The 26,499-nt window shown below is 44.4% G+C and overlaps 1 protein-coding gene across 1 annotated transcript; it reads right to left on the reverse strand.

The window, feature by feature from the left end:
- Window positions 1–2,736: 2,736 nt before the first annotated feature.
- Window positions 2,737–24,278, reverse strand: LOC139268071 (von Willebrand factor C domain-containing protein 2-like). The gene is made up of 3 exons (XM_070886062.1): window positions 23,426–24,278; window positions 7,917–8,046; window positions 2,737–6,700 (listed from the first exon to the last, which is right to left on the reverse strand). The coding sequence occupies exons 1-3, from the start codon at window positions 23,744–23,746 to the stop codon at window positions 6,516–6,518; spliced, it is 636 nt and encodes a 211-aa protein (XP_070742163.1). The 5' UTR covers window positions 23,747–24,278; the 3' UTR covers window positions 2,737–6,515.
- Between the last annotated feature and the right edge of the window lie 2,221 nt (window positions 24,279–26,499).

A 26,499-nucleotide genomic window follows, 5' to 3' on the forward strand; every position in this document is an offset into this window, starting at 1 on the left:
GGAATTCTCTACCACAGAGAGTTTTTGATGACAGTTCATTGGATATATTCAAAAGGGAGTTAGATGTGACCCTTACAGCTAAAGGGATCAAGGGGTATGGAGAGAACGCAGGAAAGGGGTACTGAGGTGATGATCAGCCATGATCTTATTGAATGGTGGTGCAGGCTCGAAGGGAAAATTGGCCTATTCCTGCACCTATTTTCTATGTTTTCTGAGATAATAGTCTTTAATTCTTACAAGGAAACGGGGCCAAAATCCCTGCAGCAACTTGAATATCTGGGAATACCCATCAGGGGTGGAGCCTTTGCCCGCCTCAAATATTGGTGGAGGACGGTGTGCAACCAGGTCAGGGATTGCCCATGTTAGGAGTTCCCACATCCCCAGCCCTCAGAAGGACATGGAGAAGGGTTAGGGGAGGTATGCCAGACCAGAGATATTACATGGACCACTGGCAGAAGTGGGGCCCAGGGCAAGATTATATGCCAGGACCCCTAAAGAGGAACAGTATTGTTAAAATATATGTAAATGAGTGCAGTATCCTATTCTTTCCAGGTGGCACAGCCACCCTCAACCCAGCAATCTCTGCCAGACTTTCCTCACTCTCTCTCAGAGCGGGCGCTCCAGTTGTGACTCTAGTGGCACAAGCGCCTGCCAATGGCATGCAAAACAGGGGACACTCCCCTGCCTGAAAAGTGATGAGGTCCGCTGAAGATGCGTGCATTTTGGAACTTAATGCAAGGATGCCTTTTCTCCCCCCTTGCCCTCCCCTACACATCCCGTGGATTTCTGGCCCCACAATCTTTACGAGGTTTACAAATGATGCTGTGTTTGTGTCTCCATGGCTACATCTCAACATAGTAGAAAATAGGAGTCACACTTTTTCTTAAAGGGATCAACAAAGATCTCATAATATAGCAGGAAGAGTTCTGGTGAGACATCAACCCCAACATCTTTGCAGTAAACCATCAGTATATCAAAGGTATTTTGCTCCATCAATGTTTTTATAGCCAGCTTGACTCGAATCAATACGCTGGCTTTTTAATAAAACTGCAGATTCCATTGAGAGCTTTTTTTCCCCAAAGAATCTACTTTAGTCCAAGACAGTACAGAGAAAAAACCTATGGACAAAACATTCCATTTTGTCCCAGCCATCATTGTGTATTAAGTGAACCAGCCACTAAAACCTAAAAAAGAGGACTATAACAAGTTGGCTGAAAATTGGCAACTGTACAACAGCTTGGTGCACATATAAATCTTGAGGTATGCTTTGTAGTAGGTACCATAGTATGAATAAATCACAATGTTCACTAATATCTGTTGTCAACTTTTATTATAGATAATACATTTGTACCAGTGTAGCTCAGTGTTTGCAGAAGTAGAGATGATTTCTGAATGAATGGTACAGTGAGATTTCCAAAGAAACAATCTTGCAAATGAATACTGTAATTGCTAGAAAGATGAAGTAATTGTTTATTAATTAAGTGAGGTCATGCTAATAAACTTTACAAATGGAAAACTAAACTTTGAGTGAGGTTAGTGCACAGGCAGTGCCAGGTGTATGTTGGATCAGCTGCAATATGTTTTTAAGGCTAATCAAGCAAATTGAGTCTTACGGCAATTTCTGATTAGTTGGTAATGGTTATTGTACTGTACATTTTGATAATTTTTGGGAAGTGGCGACATTTTAAAACAAAGGTGAAAAATGTATGCGCCCATTTTAAGGTGGAACTGCAGCCTGAAGTTGTGCAATATGGCAACACTGTTTAAAGAATGGGATCAAGCATACAATTTTCTTTAGAATTCAGTTGTATGGGCTGAGGTGAAGGCTACAGAGAACCAATAGCTGAAAACACTCAATTTTGCAGCAAAAAACACTGGCAGACCAACATAATAGAAATTAGAACATAAAACTTATTGTGTATACACAGTTAGACGTTGATTGGACATGGGCTACATTAAAAGTTCCCCATACATGTACTGTACGACAGTGAACACCTTTCATGGTTGGAACTCACTGCTCTGTTAGATCAGTCACATTCCCACAGTGGCTCTCCCATTGCTAAGTGTAGTCATCTCTGTTCGGCAGACCAGTATTAATTTCTAACCCTCCATCATAAGCACAGGGATACATTCTGTTATTTAGTTTTTTTTTCTCAGTGAGTTCTTTTGCAGTTGGCCTTATAACAAACTCTATGGGGTGGATTTTAACCTTAAAAAAAACAGGTGAGTTGGGGGCATGTTAAAGTGTTCAAAATCTGAACACTGCCTCGAACCCGCCCACTTCTGGGGTTTTGTATATCTCGTAAAACTCGCCTCTGCAGCATGGCGAGGACTGCTGCATCCAGGAGGTAAGTGCCTTTACACCTATCTCCTGGATCTAGGGTCCCTGCCTAACCACTCCTCCCCCCGGCCTTCGATTTCTCCTCCACACCCCTGCCCACCGATCCCTCCACATCGCCTCCCCCAGGCCTCTGATCACTCCATGAGGTCTCCCCCTCCTCATGCTGCCGCTCCAGCCGCACCCCACCCCCCCCCCCTCCCCGATCTTCTCATGGACACGATCCACTTCGACTCCACCTCCCGGTCCCCGACTCTTTCGCCCCCCCCCCCCCCACCCGCAAAAAAATCTTCTCCCAGCCCCCAATCCTTCTTTCTTCTCCCAGCACAACCCCCACAAGATCCTTCCCTCCCTCCACTATGCGGCCTAGTGCCGCAGGCATACCTGCCAGCCAGTCTCTCAATCTGGATGGCTGCGGGTGGGAAACAGGGGCTCCCGATTCAAATCAGGCCCTGGCGTTAAAATTGGAAGAAAGCAAGAGAAAATCATCAAAGGAGACCATCTCTGGTCACACTTTAGCATCCCTATTGACTGATTAGTGGAAAGGTCTGTAGTTTCTTGTCTGCTCTCCATCTAGGAAAGCAAGGCAGAGCAAACCGAGATTTAATACTTGAAAATAAAGTGATAGCATTAGTGGCTCAGTGAATCTATTGTTTTCCTGTAAACTCACACAAGACCAGCTTGCTTTTTTAAACTTTTGCAAATGATTAACATACAAATCAAGGTATGTGCTTTTTATAGTTTATAATGATAAGCACAGAAGTTTTACATACAGATATATTGTACACTACAGCAAACCACAAATACAATTATTTTTATTTTATTTTTGAACAATACTAGCTTAGTTGTCCTGTGAATCTGTAAAAGATCAGATTCAAATACTGTGAAACAGAAATGCCTTCACAAAAATAGGAAAAGATAATTTTACGTGAGAAAAAGAAAACATTTTTTCTCTCTTTCCGAAGTACCAAGATTCGGTACAACATGAGTTTCACTTTTATTTGTTGTTAGCTTCAGAAATGTTGAAACTCGGAGCCTAGCAATATTTCCAAATCCATTTTTTAGAAGTCCAATATTGGATTGAATTCCAGCAAGTGGTGAGATGAAGAAAAAGTTGGTGCAATAATGATGGTTTTCCTTTGAGATCTGTAACTTGATTTGTAAATATGATATAGTATAGTCTTGAATACAGTGCACATTAACAGCTGGTCACATTTTAAGCAGAAAAATTATTTGTCTCAAGTATATTTATAATAAAACAAAAACACTTCATAACAGGGAACACACCAATGAACAAGTAGCAAGCAGGTAGTAAAACTAACAATCCAATGCAAAAACTGAGTCTAATGAACATTCCACATTTTGGAATAGGGAGTGTTTTTAATGTATAATCGCTATAAAGACTGGCTATTCATAAGGCATCCTGGAACTTGCTGTTTCTAAGCCCTATCCCCTTGCTGTCCAGCAATGGAGAATAATTGATGGCCATTATCACAACCAGTGAAACCCTTCTAAAGGTGGCTGTTTTTCCCCCATGGGGGTTCCCATAGTTGTGACTGTATCAGCTATAAGCAATCTTGCACAAAGACATTCAACCAGAAGATGAATTACCTCGGAAGGTTGCTGTGATTTTTCTTTGTGTTGAAATAATAAAAGCATTTACTTTTAAACAACTATCTGGAGAACTTTGGCAGGAAAAACAATGTAACTGACTATATATAAGAGCGCATAATATATAATGAGCAATAGTGCAAACATGCTAATTGTTTTACAGAATCAATCCACCTCTTCCCACCAACCTCCACCCCAGGTTCAACCCAACGACTGTCTCAGCAGAGGACCACCTCCACTAGTGTCAGCTTGGCTCAGTATTGGCACCCTTGCTTCTGAGTCAGAAGGTTGTGGGTTCATAGCCCACTCCATGTACTTAATCGAGAAACTTTAGTACAGTACTGAGGAGACATTAAATAGCGGCAGCATCCACCTATAAAAATGTTTGTAAAAGATCCTGGCACGATTCAAAGAAAAGCAGGGTACTTCTCCTATTGCCCTGCCTAACATTTATCCCTCGACCAATAGCACCAAAAACGTATTAACTGATTATCTTCTTGTTCTTCATAGGATATTGCCATGTGCAAACTGGCTGCTGCATTTCCCCGCATAGCAACAGTGATAACACTTCAAAATAATTCATTGGTTTTGGAAGTGCTTTGGGATCTCCTAAGGATATAACAGGTGCTATTTAAACACAAGTTCTTTCTTACTTTTATTTCCAAGCCTCAGTCCAAGGAATGCTTCTGCTACTTCAGGCCTCAGACTTTGATGCTCCCAGTTAATATGAATCTGATTCCTCTTCATCCCTTCTTCAAATCATGCCCTATCCAACCCCTTCCCTGCTCCAATCCTATGTCCCCCTTCTCCTTGGCTCCTGATTCATTCCCCACTTGCCTGCTCTTTGCATCCTATGCATTATTCCCTAGCTGGCTGCTCCCTGACCCTGGACTACCACTGAGCAACATCACAGGAGATATAAATAATCTATCAAAAATCTTGCATATAGCATACATCACTTACAAAATGTGTTGATAGCACTATATTGCTGCACTTTTCTATTGGCTCAAATTTGCTTAAAACCTATTAATAAATACCTTACCCATATGCTTGTGCTTCACATTCTCACTTTATTTTTCATAAACTTTTATCGTATCACCTGACTTACCATTGCCAAGCACTGTGTTAATCAATACTGTATGCCAAGTATTAATTCAACAGTTAATTGAAAAGATCTGAATTAGTGCTAAATTTGACTTCAATTGAATATTGGTCCCAAATCAGTAATTATAACGTTACTGGAGCTAAACTTCTTTTCAGCTTGGATCACTCTAGCACACCTTTTGCCTTCATGAATGAAACAAAAAGTGATAAATTAGAACACTAATTGATATTGTAATCAATCATATCTGGAAGAAACTTCAATCAAATTGGAGTTTGTTGTTTGTCTCGACAGTTTGTTTCAACTAAATAGGTTAGGGAGCACTAGGGGTCAATCTCGAGTTATGTAAGGTTAGATGTCAGGAGGTGGTTCTTTTCCTGGAGAATAGTGGACCTGAGGAACATACTGCCGGTTTGTGCGGTGAACGCTGATTTGCTGAATTTCCTCAAGCAGGAGCTGGAGCTGTTTCTGGGGCAGAGATCACCTTGTACAAAAGGTAGTTACTGTATAACATTAATCAGGGCCAGAGTTTTGATCACCTAACGGGGACAGAGAGGAATTTTCCAGATTTTTTCCCCTAATTGGCTTGGATTTTATTTTTTTTTGCCTCTCCCAGGAGATATACATGTCTTTCAAGTAAGATGGGGAGTGTATCTGTGGGACAGGCTGGACAAACCAATGGGTCTTTGTCCGTCATTGCTCTTATGTTTGTAAATTCTTCGCTCCAAATACTAAAGAGAAATGGTTGGCCACCTATAGGAAAAATGTTTTGGAGCGGAGGAATTAATTCCTTTGGCTTCAAAGTGGCAGCATAACTAACGGTGGATGGAAAGCTATTGCCTTCTTGGTTTCAGCTGTGGTCCCATGTTTTCACCATGGCAGAATTATTGGTGAGGACAATTCTGCTTGAAGCATCAAATTATAATTTGTTGGGGAGGGGGAAATTCCCACAGAATTCCTGTTGGCATTTAAGGTATTGTGGATCTCCCATTGCAATGCTTATGCAGAATAAGTTCTGAATAATCACAAACATCACAACAGAGTTTACTACTCCCATCCTTTCCAAGCAACAGAACTTTTTACAGGAGATATTCCATGTTATGTCTAATGCATTCCATTCAGAACAATGGTTTGTTGTCAACCTTAAATTCAGTGGAAATTTCTTTCCCCCCCCTCCACCACCATCAATGTGATGCACCAAGCAATTCCTACTGTATGTAAAAGTGCCATATTGTAAAAAGGAACCTTATCTGAAAACCAGGAAGTCTAAGGAAACGGAGTATAATATGTAGAAGTGTCATAATGGAGAAAGATTATTGTTGTGCACAGCTATTTCATTAAGCTTCAGTTTGCAATAATATATTCATTGCTTTTTTAACATCAATGACCAAATATCCTGCCCAGCGGCATGCATCAGAGAATTGAGGAGATGTGAAAGTATCAACACTGTCTACAGTCTCATGGTTACTGATTGTGCTCATCATTTAGAGTGCAATGATGAACCATCATGCACTTGGCTACACGATTGCCTTCCCAGTATCCAACGTCCTGACCATCATGGCAGTGGCAGTAGGTGCACTTGTCAACCCACACCGTGGTCCCGCCTGGGATCACCTGACTTTGAGTGGAGTCGCTGTAACAATTTGGACCTTAAAAATTAAAACAGTGGAAAAAAAAAGTTCAAGTTTTTCAGTTATGATCTATAAATTGGAGATGGTAGAACAAAGTTATCAGATTACAACTATTAAAGAATTATATTAAAGTCACAAAAACAGAAAATGCTGGAAACAAACAGAAGGATTATTCAGCATCTGTGGAGAGATAAGTTAATGTTTTGGGCAGGGCATTTCTTCAGCACTGAGAAATGAAAGTTAAGCAGCATTTTAATAAAATCAGAAAATCAGGAGTGTGAGACAAAAAGATACTCCAAGCACAGCGAGTTAGTGAAATACCGGTAAAGCAGGAGATTGTTAAGCAATGCAAAGGATTACTTCAGTCAGGCAAGAGAGAAAAGCACCAAAGAAAGAAAAGAATGTGTGAATAGTGAAGGCAGTAAGAGGCCCACACAAGAGAAAAAGTGACAAAAAGTGAGAAATTGGAAACATAGAAAGCCTGTCGAGCAGGTCTGTAATTGAAATAGAAAATGCTGGCAAACATAGTGCATCCATCAGTCCTGAAGAGAAAAAACAGGTCAACACCAAGGGGAGAAATCCGCCCCCCGCCTCCACCACCTGAATAATGGCCTCCATCCCACGTGTCAACTTAGCCCCTCCCCATCGACCACTCCACATTACCAGTATCCTTTGCTAGAGAGAAAACAAAGGATAAGGTTTGATGTTACTAAAGTTTATGTTCAGGCAAGGGGACTGCACACTGTCCACAAGAAAGATAAGATGGTGTTCCTGAAGCATGTGTTGAGTTAGTTTGGGTAGAAGGGACGTGTTCAGCAAAGCAGACCCGAATCTGCATTTGGTCTCCCCAGATTTAAGGAGACTGCTCCATGAGCAGTGCATTTTACGAAAATTTCTGTCCTAGTGTTTCGGCACCTGGACAATGATGTGGGATCAAGGCAAGGAACAGATGTTGCATCACCTGCAGTTGCACAGGAAGGTGTCAGGCAAGGACAGCTGGACATAGTGGTGGTGAAAAAGTGAACTACGGAGGGCAGAGGCCCTCCTAAAATGGTCTAATGCAGGATTGGAAGGGCCCTTCTCTCATCTTAAATCTCTGCAGTATTGTGAAGTGTTTGAAGTGAGTGACCAGATTACTGGCACTTCAAATGATATTCCCACATGATTATTGCTAGACAAATATAATTTTCAATGTCTGCCCATTCTGTGATCTGCATTTTTTTTAAATTCTTACCATCCTTGCACTCTGGGCAACACTTTCCTTTCTCGTACACTGGATTAACACATGGGGGTGGAGCACAATCAGCGACTAGACAACGTGCAATCCCATCCATATCACAGGTGCACTGTTCACACTCTGATGGCTGAAATACAATGAGAAAAAATAATTTACTGGCATCAAGGCTGTGAAAGCAATCTGTCATAAAAGGAATTAATGGCCTGAAAAGAACAAAGGAACAGAAGTAGGCCATTCAGTCCCTCAAGCCTGTTCGACCATTCAATTAGATCATGGCTGATCTGTATCACAACTTCATTTACCTGCCTGTGCTCCTTATCCCTTGTACCGTTACTCAACAAAAATCTATCACTCAGTCTTAAAAGTAATTGACCTGAGATCCACAGACTTTTGGGAGGATAGGGTTCCAGATTTCCACTACCTGTTGTGTGAAAATGTGCTCCCTGATTTCAGTCCGAAATGGTCTAACTCTAATTTTAAAATTATGCCCTTGATCTGGATTCCCGACCAGAAGAAATCAGTTTTTCTGTATTTACCCTATCAAATCCCTTTATCATTCAAAGAGTCAGCCTTCTAACTACAAAGGAATACAAACCAAGTTTATGCAGCCTCTCCTCATAATTTTAATCTTTAAGATCTGGTAATATTCTGGTGAATCTGCACTGTACCCCCTCCAAGGTCAACATATATTTCCTGAGGTTTGGTGCCCAAAACTGAATGCAGTACTCCAGATGGAGTCTGACCAAAGCTCTGTACAACTGAAGCATCACTTCCTCACTTTTGTATTCCAACCCTCTTGAGATAAAGGCCAACATTCCATTAGCCTTTTTGGTTACTTTTTGTACCTGTCAACTAGCTTTAATTGATTTGTGCACATAGACTCCTCAATCCCTTTGCTCCTCCACGGCTACTCGTTTCTCACCATGAAGAAAATATTCCAATTTGTCGTTCTTAGATCCAAAGTGGATAACCTCACATTTCTACACATTGAACCCCATCTGCCATATTTTTTCCTACTCACTTGTAGTTGGCTCCTAAACCGCCATTGAAGTGGCATCATGCTAGCCCAGGGAAAGTTCACAGCAGCAGACACTATTAAATTGAAGGTCAAACTTTACAATGTGCTTTTTTACGTATTTCTTACGCATTAGAATAACATCAGACAACAGACACAGTTAGTGATATGAATTCATCGGACTGTTCTTTGCATTTTTGTACACCATTCGGCATACCAGCATGGCCAAGTTAAGTTTAAAGCTATTACTGGAGCTAAAATTCCATGGGGATTTTCTCGGTCTTCTGCCTCCAGTAGGAAACAGGCAGAACTCCCAAGGGAAACAGGATTCTACCAGTTCCAGGAGTGTCTTCATTGATCTGTAAGAGGCAGAACTTCAGCCCATACTTTACAAGGCAAATAATGAAAGAGACCGGGCTTCTGGGGCTCCAGCTCCAGGTTTGTGTGGCAGCCAGTACACCAAGTGAATGGAGAAATACTGTCCTTAACAAAGGTGCATGTGGGCCCCATGGTGGGATCCAGGGTAGGCAAGCAGTCTGGACCCTTGAAAATCACTCAATTATTATTATTTTTTTAAATGTATGGCTCTCTTATTCAGGGGACTGAATATATAATGACCGAGGTTGGTGGCGCGGGGGGGGGGGTGGCAGAATGGCAGGTGCATGCCAGACATTTGCTCAAGATGGCGCTTGCACTGACATGCCACATGCAAGTGAGATGCCCTCCCACTAAAGGTCGAGTGGAGTCAGCGCTGGAGGGAACTGGAGCTTAACTGGGAATTTCAGAGTAACTAATTTTAGCGCAACTTCTGGCACTTACTCCTGATTGGTACTTCAAACTCCCAAGCTTCAGATGCAATATTGTTGCCTGATGATTGTGAAGGTTATGCTTCTCACTCAGCACAGTTTTCACCCACCACCTACTGCTCCATCTTGCAATCAACAAGCTCCCTGCTGGAGTGGTACTAAACTACAGAAGCAGTGGGAACCTGTTCAACCTTCGCCGTCTCCAGGCCAGGTCCAAGACCACCCTAATCTCTGTTGTCGAGCTACAGTACACGGACGACGCCTGCGTCTGCACACATTACAGAGGCTGAACTCCAGGACATAGTCGACGTATTTACTGAGGCGTACGAAAGCATAGGCCTTACGCTAAACATCCGTAAGATAAAGGTGCTCCACCAGCCTGTCCTCACTGTACAGCACTGCCCCCCAGTCATCAAGATCCACGGCACGGCCCTGGACAACGTGGACCATTTCCCATACCTCAGGAGCCTCTCATCAACAATAGCAGACATTGACGATGAGATTCAACATCACCTCCAGTGCACCAGTGCAGCCTTTGGCTGCCTGAGGAACAGAGTGTTCGAAGACCAGGCCCTCAAATCTGCCACCAAGCTCATGGTCTACAGGGCTGTAGTAATACCCGCCCTCCTTTATGGATCAGAGACATGAACCATGTACAGTAGACACCTCAAGTCACCGGAGAAATACCACAACGATGTCTCCGCAAGATCCTACAAATCCCCTGGGAGGACAGATGCAACAACATTAATGTTCCCGATGAGGCCAACATCACCAGCATTGAAGCACTGACCACACTTGATCAGCTCCACTGGGCAGGCCACATTCGTGTTTGGCATGCGGATAGACTCCCAAAGCAAGCGCTCTACTCGGAACTCCTTCACGGCAAAAGAGCCAAAGGTGGACAGAGGAAACGTGACAAGGACACCCTCAAAGCCTCCTTGACAAAGTGCAACATCCCCACCGACACCTGGAAGACCCTGGCCAAAGACTGCCCTAAGTGGAGGAAGTGCATCCGGGGGGATGCTGAGCACCTCGAGTCTCATCGCCGAGAGCATGCAGAAATCAAGCACAGGCAGCGGAAACAGCATACGGCAAATCTGTCCCACCCTCCCTTACCCTCAACGACTATCTGTCCCACCTGTGACAGGGACTGTGGCTCTCGTATTGGACTGTTCAGCCACCTAAGGACTCATTTTAAGAGTGGATTCCGAGGGACTACCTATGATGATAGCGACAGGGATTGTAGATGCATTGGTTATAATTTATCAAAATTCCCTGGATTATGGGGAGATCCCAGCAGATTGGAAAACTGCAAATGTAATGCCCCTATTTAAAAAAGGAGGCAGACAAAAAGCAGGAAACTATAGACCAGTTAGCCTCATATCTGTGGTTGGGAAAATGTTGGAGTCCATTATTAAAGAAGCAGTAGCAGAACATTTGAAAAAGCAAAATTCAGTCAGCCAGAGTCAGCATGGATTTATGAAGGGGAAGTCATGTTTGACAAATTTGCTGGAGTTCTTTGAGGATGTAACGAACAGGGTGGATAAAGGGGAACCGGTGGATGTGGTGTATTTGGACTTCCAGAAGGCATTTGACAAGATGCCACATAAAAAGATTACTGCACAAGATAAAAGTTCACGGGATTGGAGGTAATATATTAGCATGCTTAGAGGATTGGGTAACAAACAGAGAGTCGGGATAAATGGTTCATTCTCTGGTTGGTAACCAGTAACTAGTTGGGTGCCGCAGGGATCAGTGCTGGGACTCCAACTATTTACAATCTATATTAATGACTTGGAAGAAGGGACTGAGTGTAACGTAGCCAAGTTTGCTGATGATACAAAGGTGGGAGGAAAACCAAATTGTGAGGACACAAAAAATCTGCAAAATGACATAGACAGGCTAAGTTAGTGGGCAAAAATTTGGCAGACGGAGTATAATGTTGGAAAGTACTTTGGCAGAAAAAAAATCAAAGGGCAAGTTATTATTTAAATGGAGAAAGATTGCAAAGTGCCGCAGTACAGCGGGACCTGGGGGTAGTTGTGCATGAAACAGAAAAGAATAATATGCAGGTACAGCAAGTGATCAGGAAGGCCAATGGTATCTTGGCCTTTATTGCGAAGAGGATTGAGTATAAAAGCAGGGAAGTCTTGCTACAGTTATATAAGGTATTGGTGAGGCCACACCTGGAATACTGCATGCAGTTTTGGTTTCCATATTTACAAAAGGATATACTTGCTTTGGAGGCAGTTCAGAGAAGGATCACTAGGTTGATTCCAGAGATGAGGGGGTTGACTTATGAGGAAAGGTTGAGTAGGTTGGGCCTCTACTCACTGGAATTCAGAAAAATGAGAGGTGATCTTATCAAAATGTATAAGATTATGAGGGGGCTTGACATGGTGGATGCAGAGAGGATGTTTCCACTGATGGGAGAGACTAGAACATGGGCATGATCTTAGAATAAGGGGTTGCCCATTTAAAACAGAGATGAGAAATTTCTTCTCTCAGAGGGCTGTAAATCTATGGAATTTGCTGCCTCAGAGAGCTGTGAAGCTGGGACATTGAAAAAATTTAAGACAGAAATAGAGAGTTTCTTAAACGATAAGGGGTTATGGGGAGTGGGCGGGGAAGTGGAGCTGAGTCCATGATCAGATCAGCCATGATCTTATTGAATGGCGGAGCAGGCTCAAGGGGCCATATGGTCTACTCCTATTCCTATTTCTTATGTTCGTATGATGACTGCCACAGGCCATTCCCAGCCAGCAATGATTTTCCCAGCACAGAGCTGGGAGCCATGTTTTACTTATATAGTTGGCAAATACAGTAGAAGAGCTTCAATATTTTAAACAATTAATAACCAATTCCCAGTTCAGTGCTGCCACCTCCTAGGGCCCGCCATCCTTGCTGTGCATAAATTGGCTGCCAGGTTTGACTTTACTTTAAAAGTAATGCACTGGCTGTGAAACAGTTTGGGACAACTTAATGAAAGGTGCTATATAAATTCAAGTTATTTCTATAATTTTCTTCTTTTTGATGCCTCTTTGTCTTCCCTTTAATTATGCTTGAACAAAAGCAACTTGCAGTGTCTTTAACGTAATAAAACGTCTCGAGTCGCTTCATAGGAGCATTATCAAAACAAAATTTGACACTAAGCCACATAAGCAAATACTAGGACAGATGACCAAAATCTTGGTGAAAAGGATAGGTTTTAAGGAGCATCTTAAAGGAGGCGAGGTGGAGAGATGGAGAGGTTTAGGGAAGGAATTCCAGAGCTTAGGGCCCAGACAGCTGAAGACATGGCCGCCAATGGTGGAGCAATTATAATCAGGGATTTGCAAGAGGCCAGAATTGGAAGAGCGCAGAGATTTAGGAGGTTTGGAGGGCAGGAAGAGATTACAGAGATAGGAAGAGGTGAGGGCATGGAGAGATTTGAAAACAAGGATGAGAATTTTAAAATCTAGGTGTTGTCAGAGCGGGAGCCTGTTGTGTATCTGTAAAGCATGCACTCCCATGTTCCGCCACCAAGGAGTGCATCCCCTGAAGTCCCTTGGGAGCACTGTATATAAGCCGGCCCCTAAGGCCTGTTCCTCACTCTGGAGTGTCTTATAAAGACTGAGGTCACTGTTACTTTAACCTCCCTGTGTGCAGTCTCATCTGTGTTGGGAACACAATACTATCCTATGCATTTCATGCACAAGTACCACCAGGTCCCGCTGTGCTGATCTCCTGCGTATCTCCAAATCCCCAGATCCCTTGATTTCCTTACTGCCCAAGATCGCAGACTCATCTGTGTTAGGAACACAATAACTGGCGACGGGTATACGAATTCAATGCAAAGATGCAGCAAACTGTGGGCATCCTGGAGAAGTTCTTGGAGGGTGAGGACTGGGACGCCTATGTTGAACAGCTAGACCAGTACTTTGTAGCCAACGAGCTGGACGGAGAAGGAAGCGTTGCAAAAAGGAGAGCGGTCCTCCTCACGGTCTGTGGGGCACCGACCGACAGCCTCATGAAGAATCTTCTGGCTCCGGTGAAACCCACAGATAAGTCGTATGAGGAGCTGTGTGCACTGGTTCGGGAGCATCTTAACCTGAGGGAGAGCATGCTAATGGTGAGGCATTGGTTCTACATGTGCCAGTGATCTGAAGGTCAGGAAGTGGCGAGCTACGTCGCCGAGCTAAGGCGACTTACAGGACAATGTGAGTTTGATGGCTACCTGGAGCAAATGCTCAGAGACTTTTTTGTACTGGGCATTGGCCACGAGACCATCCTACGGAAACTTTTGACTGTAGAGACACCAACCCTCACTAAGGCCATTGCGATAGCATAGGCGTTTATGTCCACCAGTGATAACATCAAACAAATCTCTCAGCACACAAGTGCTAGCAATATTCATAAAATTAACTGGAACTGTGTTTGCAAGCAGAAATGTACAGGGCAGAAACCACGAGTCTGCAACTGCCAGCAGGCCTCAGGTGACTCAGATGACTCAGAGTCCGCAACAAAGGATGAATGCAAGGCAATTCACACCTTGTTGGCATTGTGGAGGCTTCCATTCAGCCTATTCATGCCGCTTCAAAGGGTATGTTTGCAAGAGCTGTGGAACAATGGGGCACCTCCGACGAGCTTGCAACCTGCTAACCACCATGTGGCAGAGGTAGATCGGTCCATGGTGGATCAAAGCAATTTCGAGCCTCAGAGAGAGCAGGCAGATGCTGAAGTACACGGGGTGCACACATTTTTGACAATGTCCACCTATAATGCTAAATGTAAAATTGAATGGCTTTCCCCGTAGCCATGGAACTGGACACTGGCGATAGCCAATCCATCATGAGTAAAAAGATGTTTGAGAGACTGTGGTGCAACAAGGCACTCAGACCAGCCCTAAGCCCCATCCACATGAAACTGAGAGCTTATCGCTGTCCTGGGCAGCACCATGGTCAAGGTCACCTACGAGGGCACGGTGCACGAACTGCCATTCTGGATTGTCCCGGGCGATGGCCCCACACTGCTTGGAAGGAGCTGGCTGGGCAAAAACCGCTGGAACTGGGATGACATCCGAGCGCTATCACATGTCGATGAGGCCTCATGCACCCAGGTTCTTAACAAATTTCCTTCCCTTTTCGAGCCAGGCATTGGAAACTTTTCCGGGGCAAAGGTGTGGATCCACTTGGTCCTAGAGACACAACCCATTCACCACAAGGCGCGAGCGGTACCTCACATGATGAGGGAGAGAGTGGAAATCGAGTTGGACAGGCTGCAACGTGAGGGCATCATCTCCCCAGTGGAATTCAGCAAGTGGGCCAGCCCGATTGTTCCAGTACTCAAAAGTGATGGCACGGTCAGGATTTGCGACGATTATAAAGTAATTATTAATCGTTTCTCGCTACAGGACCAATACCCGCTACCTAAGGCAGACGACCTATTTGCGACGCTGGCAGGAGGCAAGACATTCACCAAGCTCGACCTGACTGCGGCCTACATGACGCAGGAGCTGGAGGAGTCTACGAAGGGCCTCACCTGCATCAACACGCACAAGGGACTGTTCATCTACAACAGATAGCCGTTTGGAATTCGGTCGGCTGCAGTGATCTTCCAGAGAAACATGGAGAGTCTACTCAAGTTGGTACCACACACGGTGGTTTTTCAGGACGACATATTGGTCACGGGTCGGGACACCGCCGAGCACCTACAAAACCTGGAGGAGGTCCTCCAGCGACTGGATCGCGTAGGGCTGCGGCTGAAGAGGTCGAAATGCATCTTCATGGCAACAGAAGTGGAGTTTTTGGGGAGAAAGATCACGGCGGACGGCATTCAGCCCACAGACACCAAGACAGAGGCTATCAGGAACGCACCCAGGCCACAGAACGTCACGAAGCTGCGGTCGTTCCTGGGACTTCTCAACTATTTTGGTAACTTCCTACCGGGGTTAAGCACCCTCTTAGAGCCCCTACATGTGTTATTGTGTAAAGGTGAGAACTGGGTATGGGGAAAATAAACAAGTAATTGCTTTTGAGAAAGCCAGAAACATTTTATGCTCCAACAAGCTGCTTGTATTGTATAACCCGTGTAAAAGACTTGTGCTAGCATCTGATGCATCGTCGTACGGAGTCGGGTGTGTATTACAACAAGCTAACGTTGCGGGGAAGTTGCAACCTGTCGCCTATGCCTCCAGGAGCTTGTCTAAGGCCGAGAGGACCTACAGCATGATTGAGAAAGCAGCATTAGCGTGTGTGTTCGGGGTAAAGAAAATGCATCAGTACCTGTTTGGCCTCAAATCTGAGCTGGAAACTGATCACAAGCCCCTCATATCCCTGTTCGCTGAAAACATGGGGATAAATATTAATGCCTCAGCCCGCATAAAAAGATGGGCACTCGTGTATAACTATACCATCCGCCACAGGCCAGGCACCAAGAACTTTGCGGATGCTCTCAGTCGGCTACCATTGCCCACCACGGGGGTGGAAATGGCGCAGCCTGCAAACTTCTTGATGGTGGCGTAGCCCGCAGACTTGTTGATGTTCATGGAAGCATTTGAAAATGATAAATCACCTGTCACAGCCCGCCAGACTAGGACTTGGACCAGCCAAGATCCTCTGCTGTCCCTAGTAAAAAAACTGTACTGCATGGGAGCTGGGCCAGCATCCCTGTTGAAATGCAAGAGCTAATCAAGCTGTTCCAGCGGCGAAAGGACGAGCTGTCCATTCAGGCAGACTGCCTGTTGTGGGGTAACTGCGTAGTGCTACCAAAAAAGGGCAGGGAGAAGTTCATCTCGGATCTCCACAGCACACACCCGGGTATAGTAATGATGAAAGCGATAGCCAGATCCCACGTGTGGTGGCCCGGTATCGACTCTGACTTAGAGTCCAGTGTACGGCAATGCAGCGTGTGTGCTCAGTTGAGCAACGCGCCCAGAGAGGCACCACTAAGTTTCTGGTCCTGGCCCTCCAGACCATGGTCGAGGATCTATGTTGACGATGCGGGCCTGTTTCTCGGTAAAATGTTCCTGGTGGTGGTGGATGCTTTTTCAAAATGGATTGCATGTGAAATAATGTCAGGAAGCACCGCCACCACCACCATTGAAAGCCTGAGGGCCATGTTTGCCACCCACTGCCTGCCTGACATACTGGTCAGTGACAACGGGCCATGTTTCACCAGTGCCGAATTTAAAGAATTCATGACCCGCAATGGGATCAAACATGTCACCTCGGCCCCGTTTAAACCAGCCTCCAATGGGCAGGCAGAGCGGGCAGTACAAACAATCAAACAGAGCCTTAAACGAGTCACAGAAGGCTCACTCCAAACCCGCCTGCCCGAGTATTGCTCAGCTACCGCACGAGACCCCACTCGCTCACAGGAGTGTCCCCGGCTGAGCTACTCATGAAAAGGACACTTAAAACCAGACTCTTGCTGGTTCACCCCAACCTGCATGATCAGGAAGAGAGCAGGCGGCAGCAACAAAATGTAAACGATGGTCGCGCCACTGTGTCAGAATGACCTTGTGTATGTGCTAAACTATGGACATGGTCCCAAGTGGATCGCGGGCACGGTGATAGCTAAAGAAGGGAGTAGAGTGTTTGTAGTCAAACTAGACAATGGACAAATTTGCAGAAAGCACCTGGACCAAACAAGGCTGCGGTTCACAGACTGCCCTGAACAACCCACAGCAGACACCACCTTTTTCGAGCCCACAACACACACCCAAAGGATCAACTACACCACCCCGGACCAGGAAATTGAACCCATCACGCCCAACAGCCCAGCAAGGCCAGGCTCACCCAGCAGCCCTGCAAGGCCAACAAGACGCCGGCACAGCCAACACACCAGAACAGACATTTGTACCAAGGCGGTCCACCAGGGAAAGAAAGGCTCCTGACCGCCTCACCTTGTAAATAGTTTTCACTTTGACTTTGGAGGGGTAAAGTGATGTTGTGTATCTGTAATGCATGCACTCCCATGTTCTGCCACCAGGGAGTGCATCCCCTGAAGTCCCAAGGGATCCCAGCTTGTTAGAACACAATAGTACACAATAGTTAGGAACACAAATGTAGGTCAGCGAGCACAGGGGTGATAGGTGAATGGGACAGTGCACATTAAGATATGGGCAACAAAGCTTTGGATGAGCTCAAGTTTATGGAGGGTAGAAGATGGGAAGCCGTCCAGAAGGCGATTGGAATAGTCAACTCTAGAGGTAACAAAGACATGGATGAGAGCTTCAACAGCAGATGAGCTGAGGCAGAAGTGAAGATGGGTGATGTTACAGAAGTGGAAGTAGGCGGTTTTGGTGATGGAGCGGATATGGGGTCGGAAGCTCAGCTCAGGTTCAAACAGGGCACCAAGGTTACGAACAATATGGTTCAGCCTCAGATGGTAGCCAGGGAGAGGGATGGAGTTGGCTAGGGAACTGAGTTTGTGGCGAGGACCAAAGACAATAGTTTTAGTCTTCCAAATTTAGTTGAAGGAAACTTTTGCTTATCCAGTACAACACTCGGATAGTCTGGGAAAATATATTTTATGTAGATTTCCCTCTGCTGTGACATAAAGAGGAGAGCCTCAATGGTCCATTGGATTCAGAGTGAATGCAATTCCCTATTCATGTTACCAGAGCAAAACCTCATGTCACTAAAGGAGAAATTCTAAGCAAACTGTCTGCTCTCAGCCAAATTCTGACCACCATTGTAAAACAGAAAACACAGAAGGCACTAAGGCACCTAAGTAAGTATATATGTCTCCCTTTGGATTATTTGCCAATTCAGATGTAGTTGTCTTTTGACAGTTCAATAGAAAATTCTTGGAATTACTGCCCTTGATTTATAGATATGAAATACAATAGAACCCTTTCATAATACTGTTTTGGAAGTCATACAAAATATTATAAGTGGGAGCTCTATAGTATTTGCCAAGAATGTGAATCATTCTAATGACAACTGAACAAAATTAGTGACTTGGGAATGACTGCATTAGTAGCAATGAACGGTAAACTCACCTTAAAGCACAGACAGAGTCACCGAAACCCATGTGAAAGATACATCTTACTACTGGTAACTACTTTTATGTTTTTGGCAAGTCTTGAGTATAGGGCTGATTCCTGATTAAAATTTTCACACCTCAGATTTGCTCAATCATGACAATCCTTCATTTAACCATCAAATCTGCTTCTATTGCAGAACATATATAAATTATCCAGTCATCGATGTTTCAACTCTTCAACGCTGACCTTAACTTACCCATTTGAGACAATGCCCCTAGTCTCCAGCAATACAAAAAATTATCACATTCTCTGGAGTATTTGATGATCTCAGGCTATAGAGATTTGAAATAATTATTTTGAATAATGGGTGACCTGCTTTCAGGTTTCTCCAAGTTGTCCTCCTTTAGTTGGTTGTCAGGAAGTGCATCCCATTAGTTATGTGATGATTTTCTTTCCACCTTTACATTCTGACAGCACAAGCAAGTTTGGAAGCTCTCCATATGTGGTTATCATACTGCAGCATTCTATCAATTTTACTTTTGGGGTGTTGAAGTAAGAATGTCTTTTCAAAGTCACATACAGTTAATGAAAATATTTTGAAAAATAGTAAAAACTTTTTAGGTATCACTGAATAATGAAATTGTAGTACTTTATTCAAATTTCCTTGCCCATTTTATCTCTATTAAGTTCTTCTAGGTTGGTTAGAGTCCATGGTCAGCCAGATTCTATATGATATGGAAGAGATGAGCTTCTTTAGCCTAATGAACTTTTCTTGTTCCATGCTTTCTTAAAACCTAAGTAAGTTCTCCTCTACATGCTACATACTACTGCTCCCATTCTAAAGTAGCCAGTAAAGGGTGGGCATGAGTAGCACATTCCCCTCACTCCGTGCAAGTCATTTGCCTTCTCGCATCTCCCCACACAACCTTGCCTGAGGTTGGGTCATCACTGAGAGTAAATTGTGGTAGAGAGGTTCTACCAATTGTCGCATACTGTATCACCGTGGAAACACCAGCATCAGAACTGTTAATATACCTGCTTCACTTCGGGTCATCATGGCCATATGGGTTGAGGTAAGGGCAGAGGCAAAGAGGCAAGTAGGCCCTCTTAATGATGGAGAGGATATGGGGTCAGAAACTCAATTGCGGCTCAAATAGGATGCTGAGGTTGCAAATGGTTTGGTTCAGCCTGAGATGGTGACTAGGAAGAGGGATGGAGTCAGTAGCAAGGGCACAAAAATTCTTCTGGAGGCCAAAGAGCAATCATATCATGGAATCATAGAAATTTATGGCACAGAAGGAAGTCATTCGATCCACTGTGTCGGTGCCGGCTGAAAAAGAGCTATCCAGCCTAATCCCACTTTCCAGTTGTTGGTCCAAAACTTACTTAGGTTTTAAGACCTAAGTAGATTACGGCACTTCAAATGCATATCTAAGTATTTTTTAAATGCGATGAGGGTTTCTGCCTCTACCACCCTTTCAGGCAGTGAGTTCCAGACCCTCACCACCCTTTGAAAGGTGAAAAAAGTTCTCCTCAAGTCTCCTCTAATACTTCTACCAATTACTTTAAATCTATGCCCCCTGGTTATTGATCACTGCTAAGGGAAATAGGTCCTTCCTATCCACTCTATCTAGGCCCCTCATAATTTTAAACACCTCAATTAAGTCTTCCTTCAGTCTCCTCCATTCTAAAGAGAACAACCCCAGCCCATCCAATCTTTCTTCATAGCTAAAATTCTCCAGTCCTGGTACATCCTCATAAATCTCCTCTCTACCCTGACTAATGCAATCACATCTTTCCTGTAATATGATGACGAGAACTGTACGCAGTACTCTAGATGTGGCCTAACTAGTGTTTTATACAGTTCAAGCATAACCTCCCTGCTCTTATATTCTATAGCTCAACTAATAAAGGAAAGTATCCCACATGCCTTCTTAATCACCTTATCTACCTGTCCTGCTACCTTCAGGGATCTGTGGACATGCACTTCAAGGTCACTCTGTTCTTCTACATTTCTCAGTATTCTACCATTTATGTGTATTCCTTTACCTTGTTAGCCTTCCCAAATCCATTACTTCACACTTCTCCAGATTGAATTCCATTTGCCACTTTCTGCACACCAGACCAGTCCATTGATAACTTCCTGCAGTCTACAGCTTTCTTACTCACTGTCAACCACACGGCCAATTTTTGTATCATCTGCAAACTTCTTAATCATGTCCCCTACATTGAAGTCTAAATCATTGATATATATCACAAAAAGCAAGGGACCTGGTACTGAGCCCTGCGGAATCCCACAGGAAACCGCCTACCAGTCACAAAATCATTGCCCTTTGCTTCCTGCCACTGTGCCAATTTTGGATCCAACGTGCCACTTTCCCTTGGATCCCATGGGCTTTTACTTTTCTGACCAGTCTCACATGTGGGAACTTGTCAAACGTCTTCCTAAAATCCAGGCAGACTACATCAAATGTGTTACCCTCATTGACCCTTCTTCTTAGCTACTCAAAAAATTTCATTTGGTCAGTCAGATACGATCTTCCCTTAACAAATCCATGCTGACTGTCCTGGATTAATCTGTGCCTTTCTAAATGATGATTAATACTGTCCCTCAGAATTTTTTCCAATAACTTGCCCACCACCGAGGTTACTCGGTCAGAATTTTTTCCAATAACCTGCCCACCACCGAGGTTACTCGGTCTATCCCTTTCTCTCTTTTTAAATAATGGTACAATATTACCAGTTCTCCGGCACCACACCTGTAGCCAGAGAGGATTGGAAAATGATGGTCAAAGCCTTTGCTATTTCCTCCCTTGTTTCTCTTAACAGCTTGGGATACATTTCATCCGGGCCTGGCGATTTATCTCCTTTAAAGATGCTAAACCCCTTAATACTTCCTCTTTCAATATGAGCTTTGGACTTTCCAATGTTTAGTTGGAGCAAATTATGGCTCATCCAAGATTGGATATCAGAGGCAGTGGAGGGGTCAAGAGGCATGGTGGACAGAGAGCTGGATGTCATCAGTGACCCCATGCCAAAGTATGACGTTATCATTGGTAGGTGTAGATGTAGGTGAGGAAGAGGAAGGGAACAAGGATGGATCCTTGTGGGGCTCCTGAGGTGACAGTGCAGGTGTGGGAAGAGAAGCCATCATTACAGAGATCTCTCCGGATAGGTATGCGCGATACAAAACAAAAGCAGTGCCACTAAGCTATACAATGGAAGAGAATGGTATGATTGACTGTGTCAAAGGCTGCAAGAAGGGTCAGGCGTGATGACGGACAGACAGATGGTCAGTTACCAGAAAATATAATTCATGACTTTGCTCATAAATCTAAGCTGACACTCCAGTGCAGTGCTGAGGGAGTGCTGCATTGTTGGAGGGGCCGTCTTTTGGATGAGACATTAAACCGAGGCCCCGTCTGCGCTCTCAGGTGGACGTAAACGATCCCATTGCACTATTCGAAGAAGAGCAGGGGAGTTATCCCCTGTTTTCCTGGCCAATATTTATCCCTCAACCAACGTAACAAGAACAGTTTATCTGGTCATTATCACATTGCTGTTTGTGGGAGTTGCTGTGTGCAAATTGGCTGCCGCGTTTCCCACATTACAATAGTGACTACACTCCAAAAGTACTTCATTGGCTGTACTTTGAGACATCCGGTGGTCGTGAAAGGCGCGATGTAAATGTGAGTCTTTTGGTCAGGGTGATTTTGGTGCTGTGGGAAGAGCTGATGTCTGACTGGAGAGAGATGGGATCAGATCTGGGTGACAACACATTCAAGGAACTTGCTGAGGAAAGGGAATCAGGCAATAGTTAACGAGTGCAGTGGGGTCAAGTGTGCAACATCCCAAAGTATTTCAAAGGCAATGATTACTTTTGAAATTTGGTCAATGTTGTTGTGCATCTACTTGCTTCTACCTGCAAGCACATCTCAGTTTCAGGCAGCCCTTTAAATTTAGACAAAAACAATAAATGTCACAATTCTTTCAGAGAATGCAGTTAATTTTAAATGGTGCACTGTTACTTATACATCTTTCATTTATAAACATCTGAGGCGTTAACAGAAACGTTTTTTTTTAAACTTTTGTGGACTAGTGTCTTTGGAATAGAATAAGGGTAAATCTTGAAAAGGAATGGCAGCAGTTAACGGATTAAACCGATAAGACTGTATTGGTAAGCAGTGAAAGACAAAATGAAAAGAAAACTTTGGGGGGCGCACAGGAGAAAGTACACTAACAAGAAAAGGACAAGAAAATGACCAAAACAGACAAGCAGGGTGAGAGCAAGAAAGTGAGGCGGTGAAAGACGAAACCAAAGGGCTGTGTGAGCCGAGAGAGATTAGAGAAAGACAGAAAATAGACATCGAATTGGGGAAGATCGGACGAAAATAGAATGGGACGGAGAATGTGTGACCAAGAAGGGGATGGAGAAAGAAATACTGAAGAAAATGGAAAGAGGATGCGAGCAAAGTGGAAAGGAAGAGAAAAGGGGTGGACAGAAAGAAAGGGAAGGAATAGAAACAGCAAGAAAACAAGAGAGACGGACATAAATCATCGTACGTGAACCATTGAAACCAGCTTCCTCCTGCAGTTGATCATCTAATTGTGAATTGTCCCTGTGCCCGCCACACACACACACAGACACACACACAATTGTTAAATAAACCAGCAGAGATTGCCACCAATGCAGTTTTATGTTGCCCACGTTTACCTGGAACTGCTGCCCGAGCTCGTACACGTCGCCCCGGTACTCGCAGCCGATCCTCTCGCAGCGGGGGCAGCAGTCGCTCGGGTAGTGGCTGACATGGATGCAGGGCGGCGGCAGCGGCACACACTGGGTGCGGCCACACGCGGCCCCCTCCGGGGTGCACTCGCACTGCGTGCACTCGTCCGAGTCCAGGAAGTACCACTCGCCCACATAGTACACGCTGCCGTTCGCCTCGCAAGTGTTGGGCACCGACAATGCCAGCCTCTCTCTCACCAACAGTGCCAGGAGCAGCGACACAAGCAGCCCCTCCGCCTGCACGGACATGCTGCTTTCTCAAGCTGCTGCGATCCGGGCGTTGAACTTCTAATCAATATTTATATTTCAAATCTAGGACTTTCGATTGAAATCCCCGGGACCGCCGCCAATATCGATCGTGCCTTTGCTCCGGAGCAGACAGCCTCGTCTCCGTTTCCAGGCGTTTTGGTGCAGCGACTTGTGACTCTCCAAATCGTTACTGTTTTTTAAATTCTTTTTTTTTTAATCAGCACGTGGCAAATACTGGCATACACATATTTTTAAATAGAGGTTTGTCGAACGAACTCCAAGTTTTAGTTTATAATCCTTTGTGAACTTTGGGAGAGGGAGATTGGAGCACAGGAGGTAAGTGCAGATTTGAAAAACCTTCAGATCCCAGCTGCAAACAAATTGTAAAAGTCCAAATATTGGGAGCCCCCCCCCCAATCCTTCCTTTGTTCGGGGAGTGCTAAACGCTGCGACCCCTCTGCTCTAGTGATGGATGTAATTGCTCCTTTCAGAAGGGGGAGATTCCTTGCTCAGATATATCTGGTTGCTGAGCTCCTGATTTCCCAACTGGATCTTGTCTAACTCTGCAGCGACCTTCAATACTGAGAGCCGTCTCGACGCTCGTGATTGGACCAACAAAAAGCATGGATTAGGATAGTCCATCCCACTGATGGACCAACATGTCTAATTATGGAGCTTTTCAAAACTCATGTCAACTACTATTAATCTCGCACTCCACTTCACCCAAAGGCCACATTACACGCTATCCCAATAGCCTATTATTATTTAGTACACTATAATGCATACATTAAATGAAAGCAGTATATGCTCAGCCGGTCAGGCAGCAGCTGTGGAGAGAGAAACTGTTTCTCCTGACAGATGCTGCCTGATCTGATGAGTATTTCCAGCATTTTCTGTATTTATTTTAGATTTCCAGCATCCGCAATATCTCGCTTTGTAAAAATGTGCACGTGCATATGTTGTCAGCCTCAGGTTACATTTATTGATCAGGTTTTTTTTTACCTGGGAAAGTAGCGACGGATCACACAGAAAAATGCTGTTCCTGCTCCACTCATCGATTGTAGTATTTTGCCATGTGCCCACACATCCAGATAAAGCCCAGGAGGCTTACCATAAAGCCAAGTCGAACCATGGTCAATAGGAGCCACCAATTTTCCAAATGTATTGCCAAACTCCACAAAAGAGCACAACACAATTGTATCAATATCCCTTCACATTAAATAGTTAATATATTCACAGGGCACAAGCACACACAGCTTTCTAACATGGCAGGCAGTTCTCGGAAGGCTCCGGAACCTGCTGCTTCTGTTTAATTATTAACTCTGTAGTTGCTGTACACAATATGTCCACATCCACCATGTGGAGCTACAAACATTACAAGCTTACAGACATTACAAATAGTAAATGCCAGCTGTGGCTCAGCGGGTAGCACATGCACCTCTGAGTCAGAGGGTTGTGGGTTCAAGTGTCACTCCAGGGTCTTGAGCATATTAATCTAGGCTGACCTCTGTCGAAATCTCGACCTCCGAAAAGAATGACTCCGACACTTACAGCTCCGGTAGAAGTTTCTTTAATTTACTTGCTCGCAAGGGGTAGGTTACACTCAGTCAAGGGCTAAGTGAACACCTCTGAAATGCTTCAGTTTAACAAGATATTTATACAGTAAAACCAAAGTTATGGCCTCTCCCTGTGTATTGCTCTGTCTCACAGTCAGTGAATACAGATAAAGAGTTAATTACTATATCCTGGTCCTGACATGGTATCCAGATATTTCCTTTTGTCAGGGTTATCAGTTGGCCAGCCAGCCATTACTCCATGAGTCATAGGTAATGGGCTATCACCTGTCTTGTATTGTGTCAGGATTGTTCCAATTTCCTGGTCAGTTTATCTGTTTGCATCAAATGGATGAGGTCTCGGAAAGAAGATAATGGCTAGAAGATAAGGGTGGGGTGACATGGAACTCCTGTAGTGTAGACAATAGGAGAGCACCATGGGGGGGGGTTACTTGTCTCAGCATGACTTGTCTCCTAGCTGTCTGATGGCCATCAGCCATCTCAAACCAGGTTTAGCTGTTTATGCAAGCTGACTGCTAAAATGCAGAAAGTTCTGGAAGGGCCAGTACTCCATTTTGATCAAAAGGCACACAAATACCGTATGGTATCAGCTTAGATAAAAATACATTTCCACATTCCCCCATTTTGTCCTTCACAAGGACAACTTAATCCATTCTGATCTTGTACAGTCTCTCCATTTCCATTTCCACACAAGAGCCTTCAGCAGTTGTTGCTACCATAACTCTAGCCGTGGTCTCAGTAGGTAACATAGTTTCTCCCACCCTGGCACAGCAACACTTAATGACGACAAATAATAGATACAGGGCGAAGACTATCAGCAGGAATATGATCAAACCCTGTACCACAGATTTCCCCAGGGCTCCCAACCATCCTGATGTTTTCAGCTAGACTGCCGATATCTTCTGATTTATCTGGGATATACGTACAGCATTCTCCACCTATTAATGCGCATGTTCCTCCCTCTTTGGCTAGGAGATAATCTAAGGCCATACGATTTTGGAGCGCCACTGTTCGAATAGCTACCATTTCGTCATTTATCTCTTCAAAGGCTTGGGAAGTTGCGTTGGCTACTGATTCGACTAAGTTAGCCAGTTCCCGTAACTGCCATTCGGTCGATGCTATTCCATAGGGTGGCACCATTACCTTGAATATTCCGTTTAGCCACGTCAAATCCCGTTT

This window comes from Pristiophorus japonicus, chromosome 8 (genome assembly GCF_044704955.1).
Source record: "Pristiophorus japonicus isolate sPriJap1 chromosome 8, sPriJap1.hap1, whole genome shotgun sequence".
Lineage (NCBI taxonomy): Eukaryota > Metazoa > Chordata > Chondrichthyes > Pristiophoridae > Pristiophorus > Pristiophorus japonicus.

Bases quoted from the DNA above. Each gene is read 5' to 3' on its own strand.
- LOC139268071 (XM_070886062.1), bottom strand. From the start codon at position 23,746: ATGTCCGTGCAGGCGGAGGGGCTGCTTGTGTCGCTGCTCCTGGCACTG. The intron at 8,047-23,425 runs GTAAACGTGGGC...ATTGTATTTCAG, and splicing joins AGCTCGGGCAGCAGTTCCAG to CCATCAGAGTGTGAACAGTG. The intron at 6,701-7,916 runs GTAAGAATTTAA...TTAATTTTTAAG, and splicing joins TTGCCCAGAGTGCAAGGATG to GTCCAAATTGTTACAGCGAC.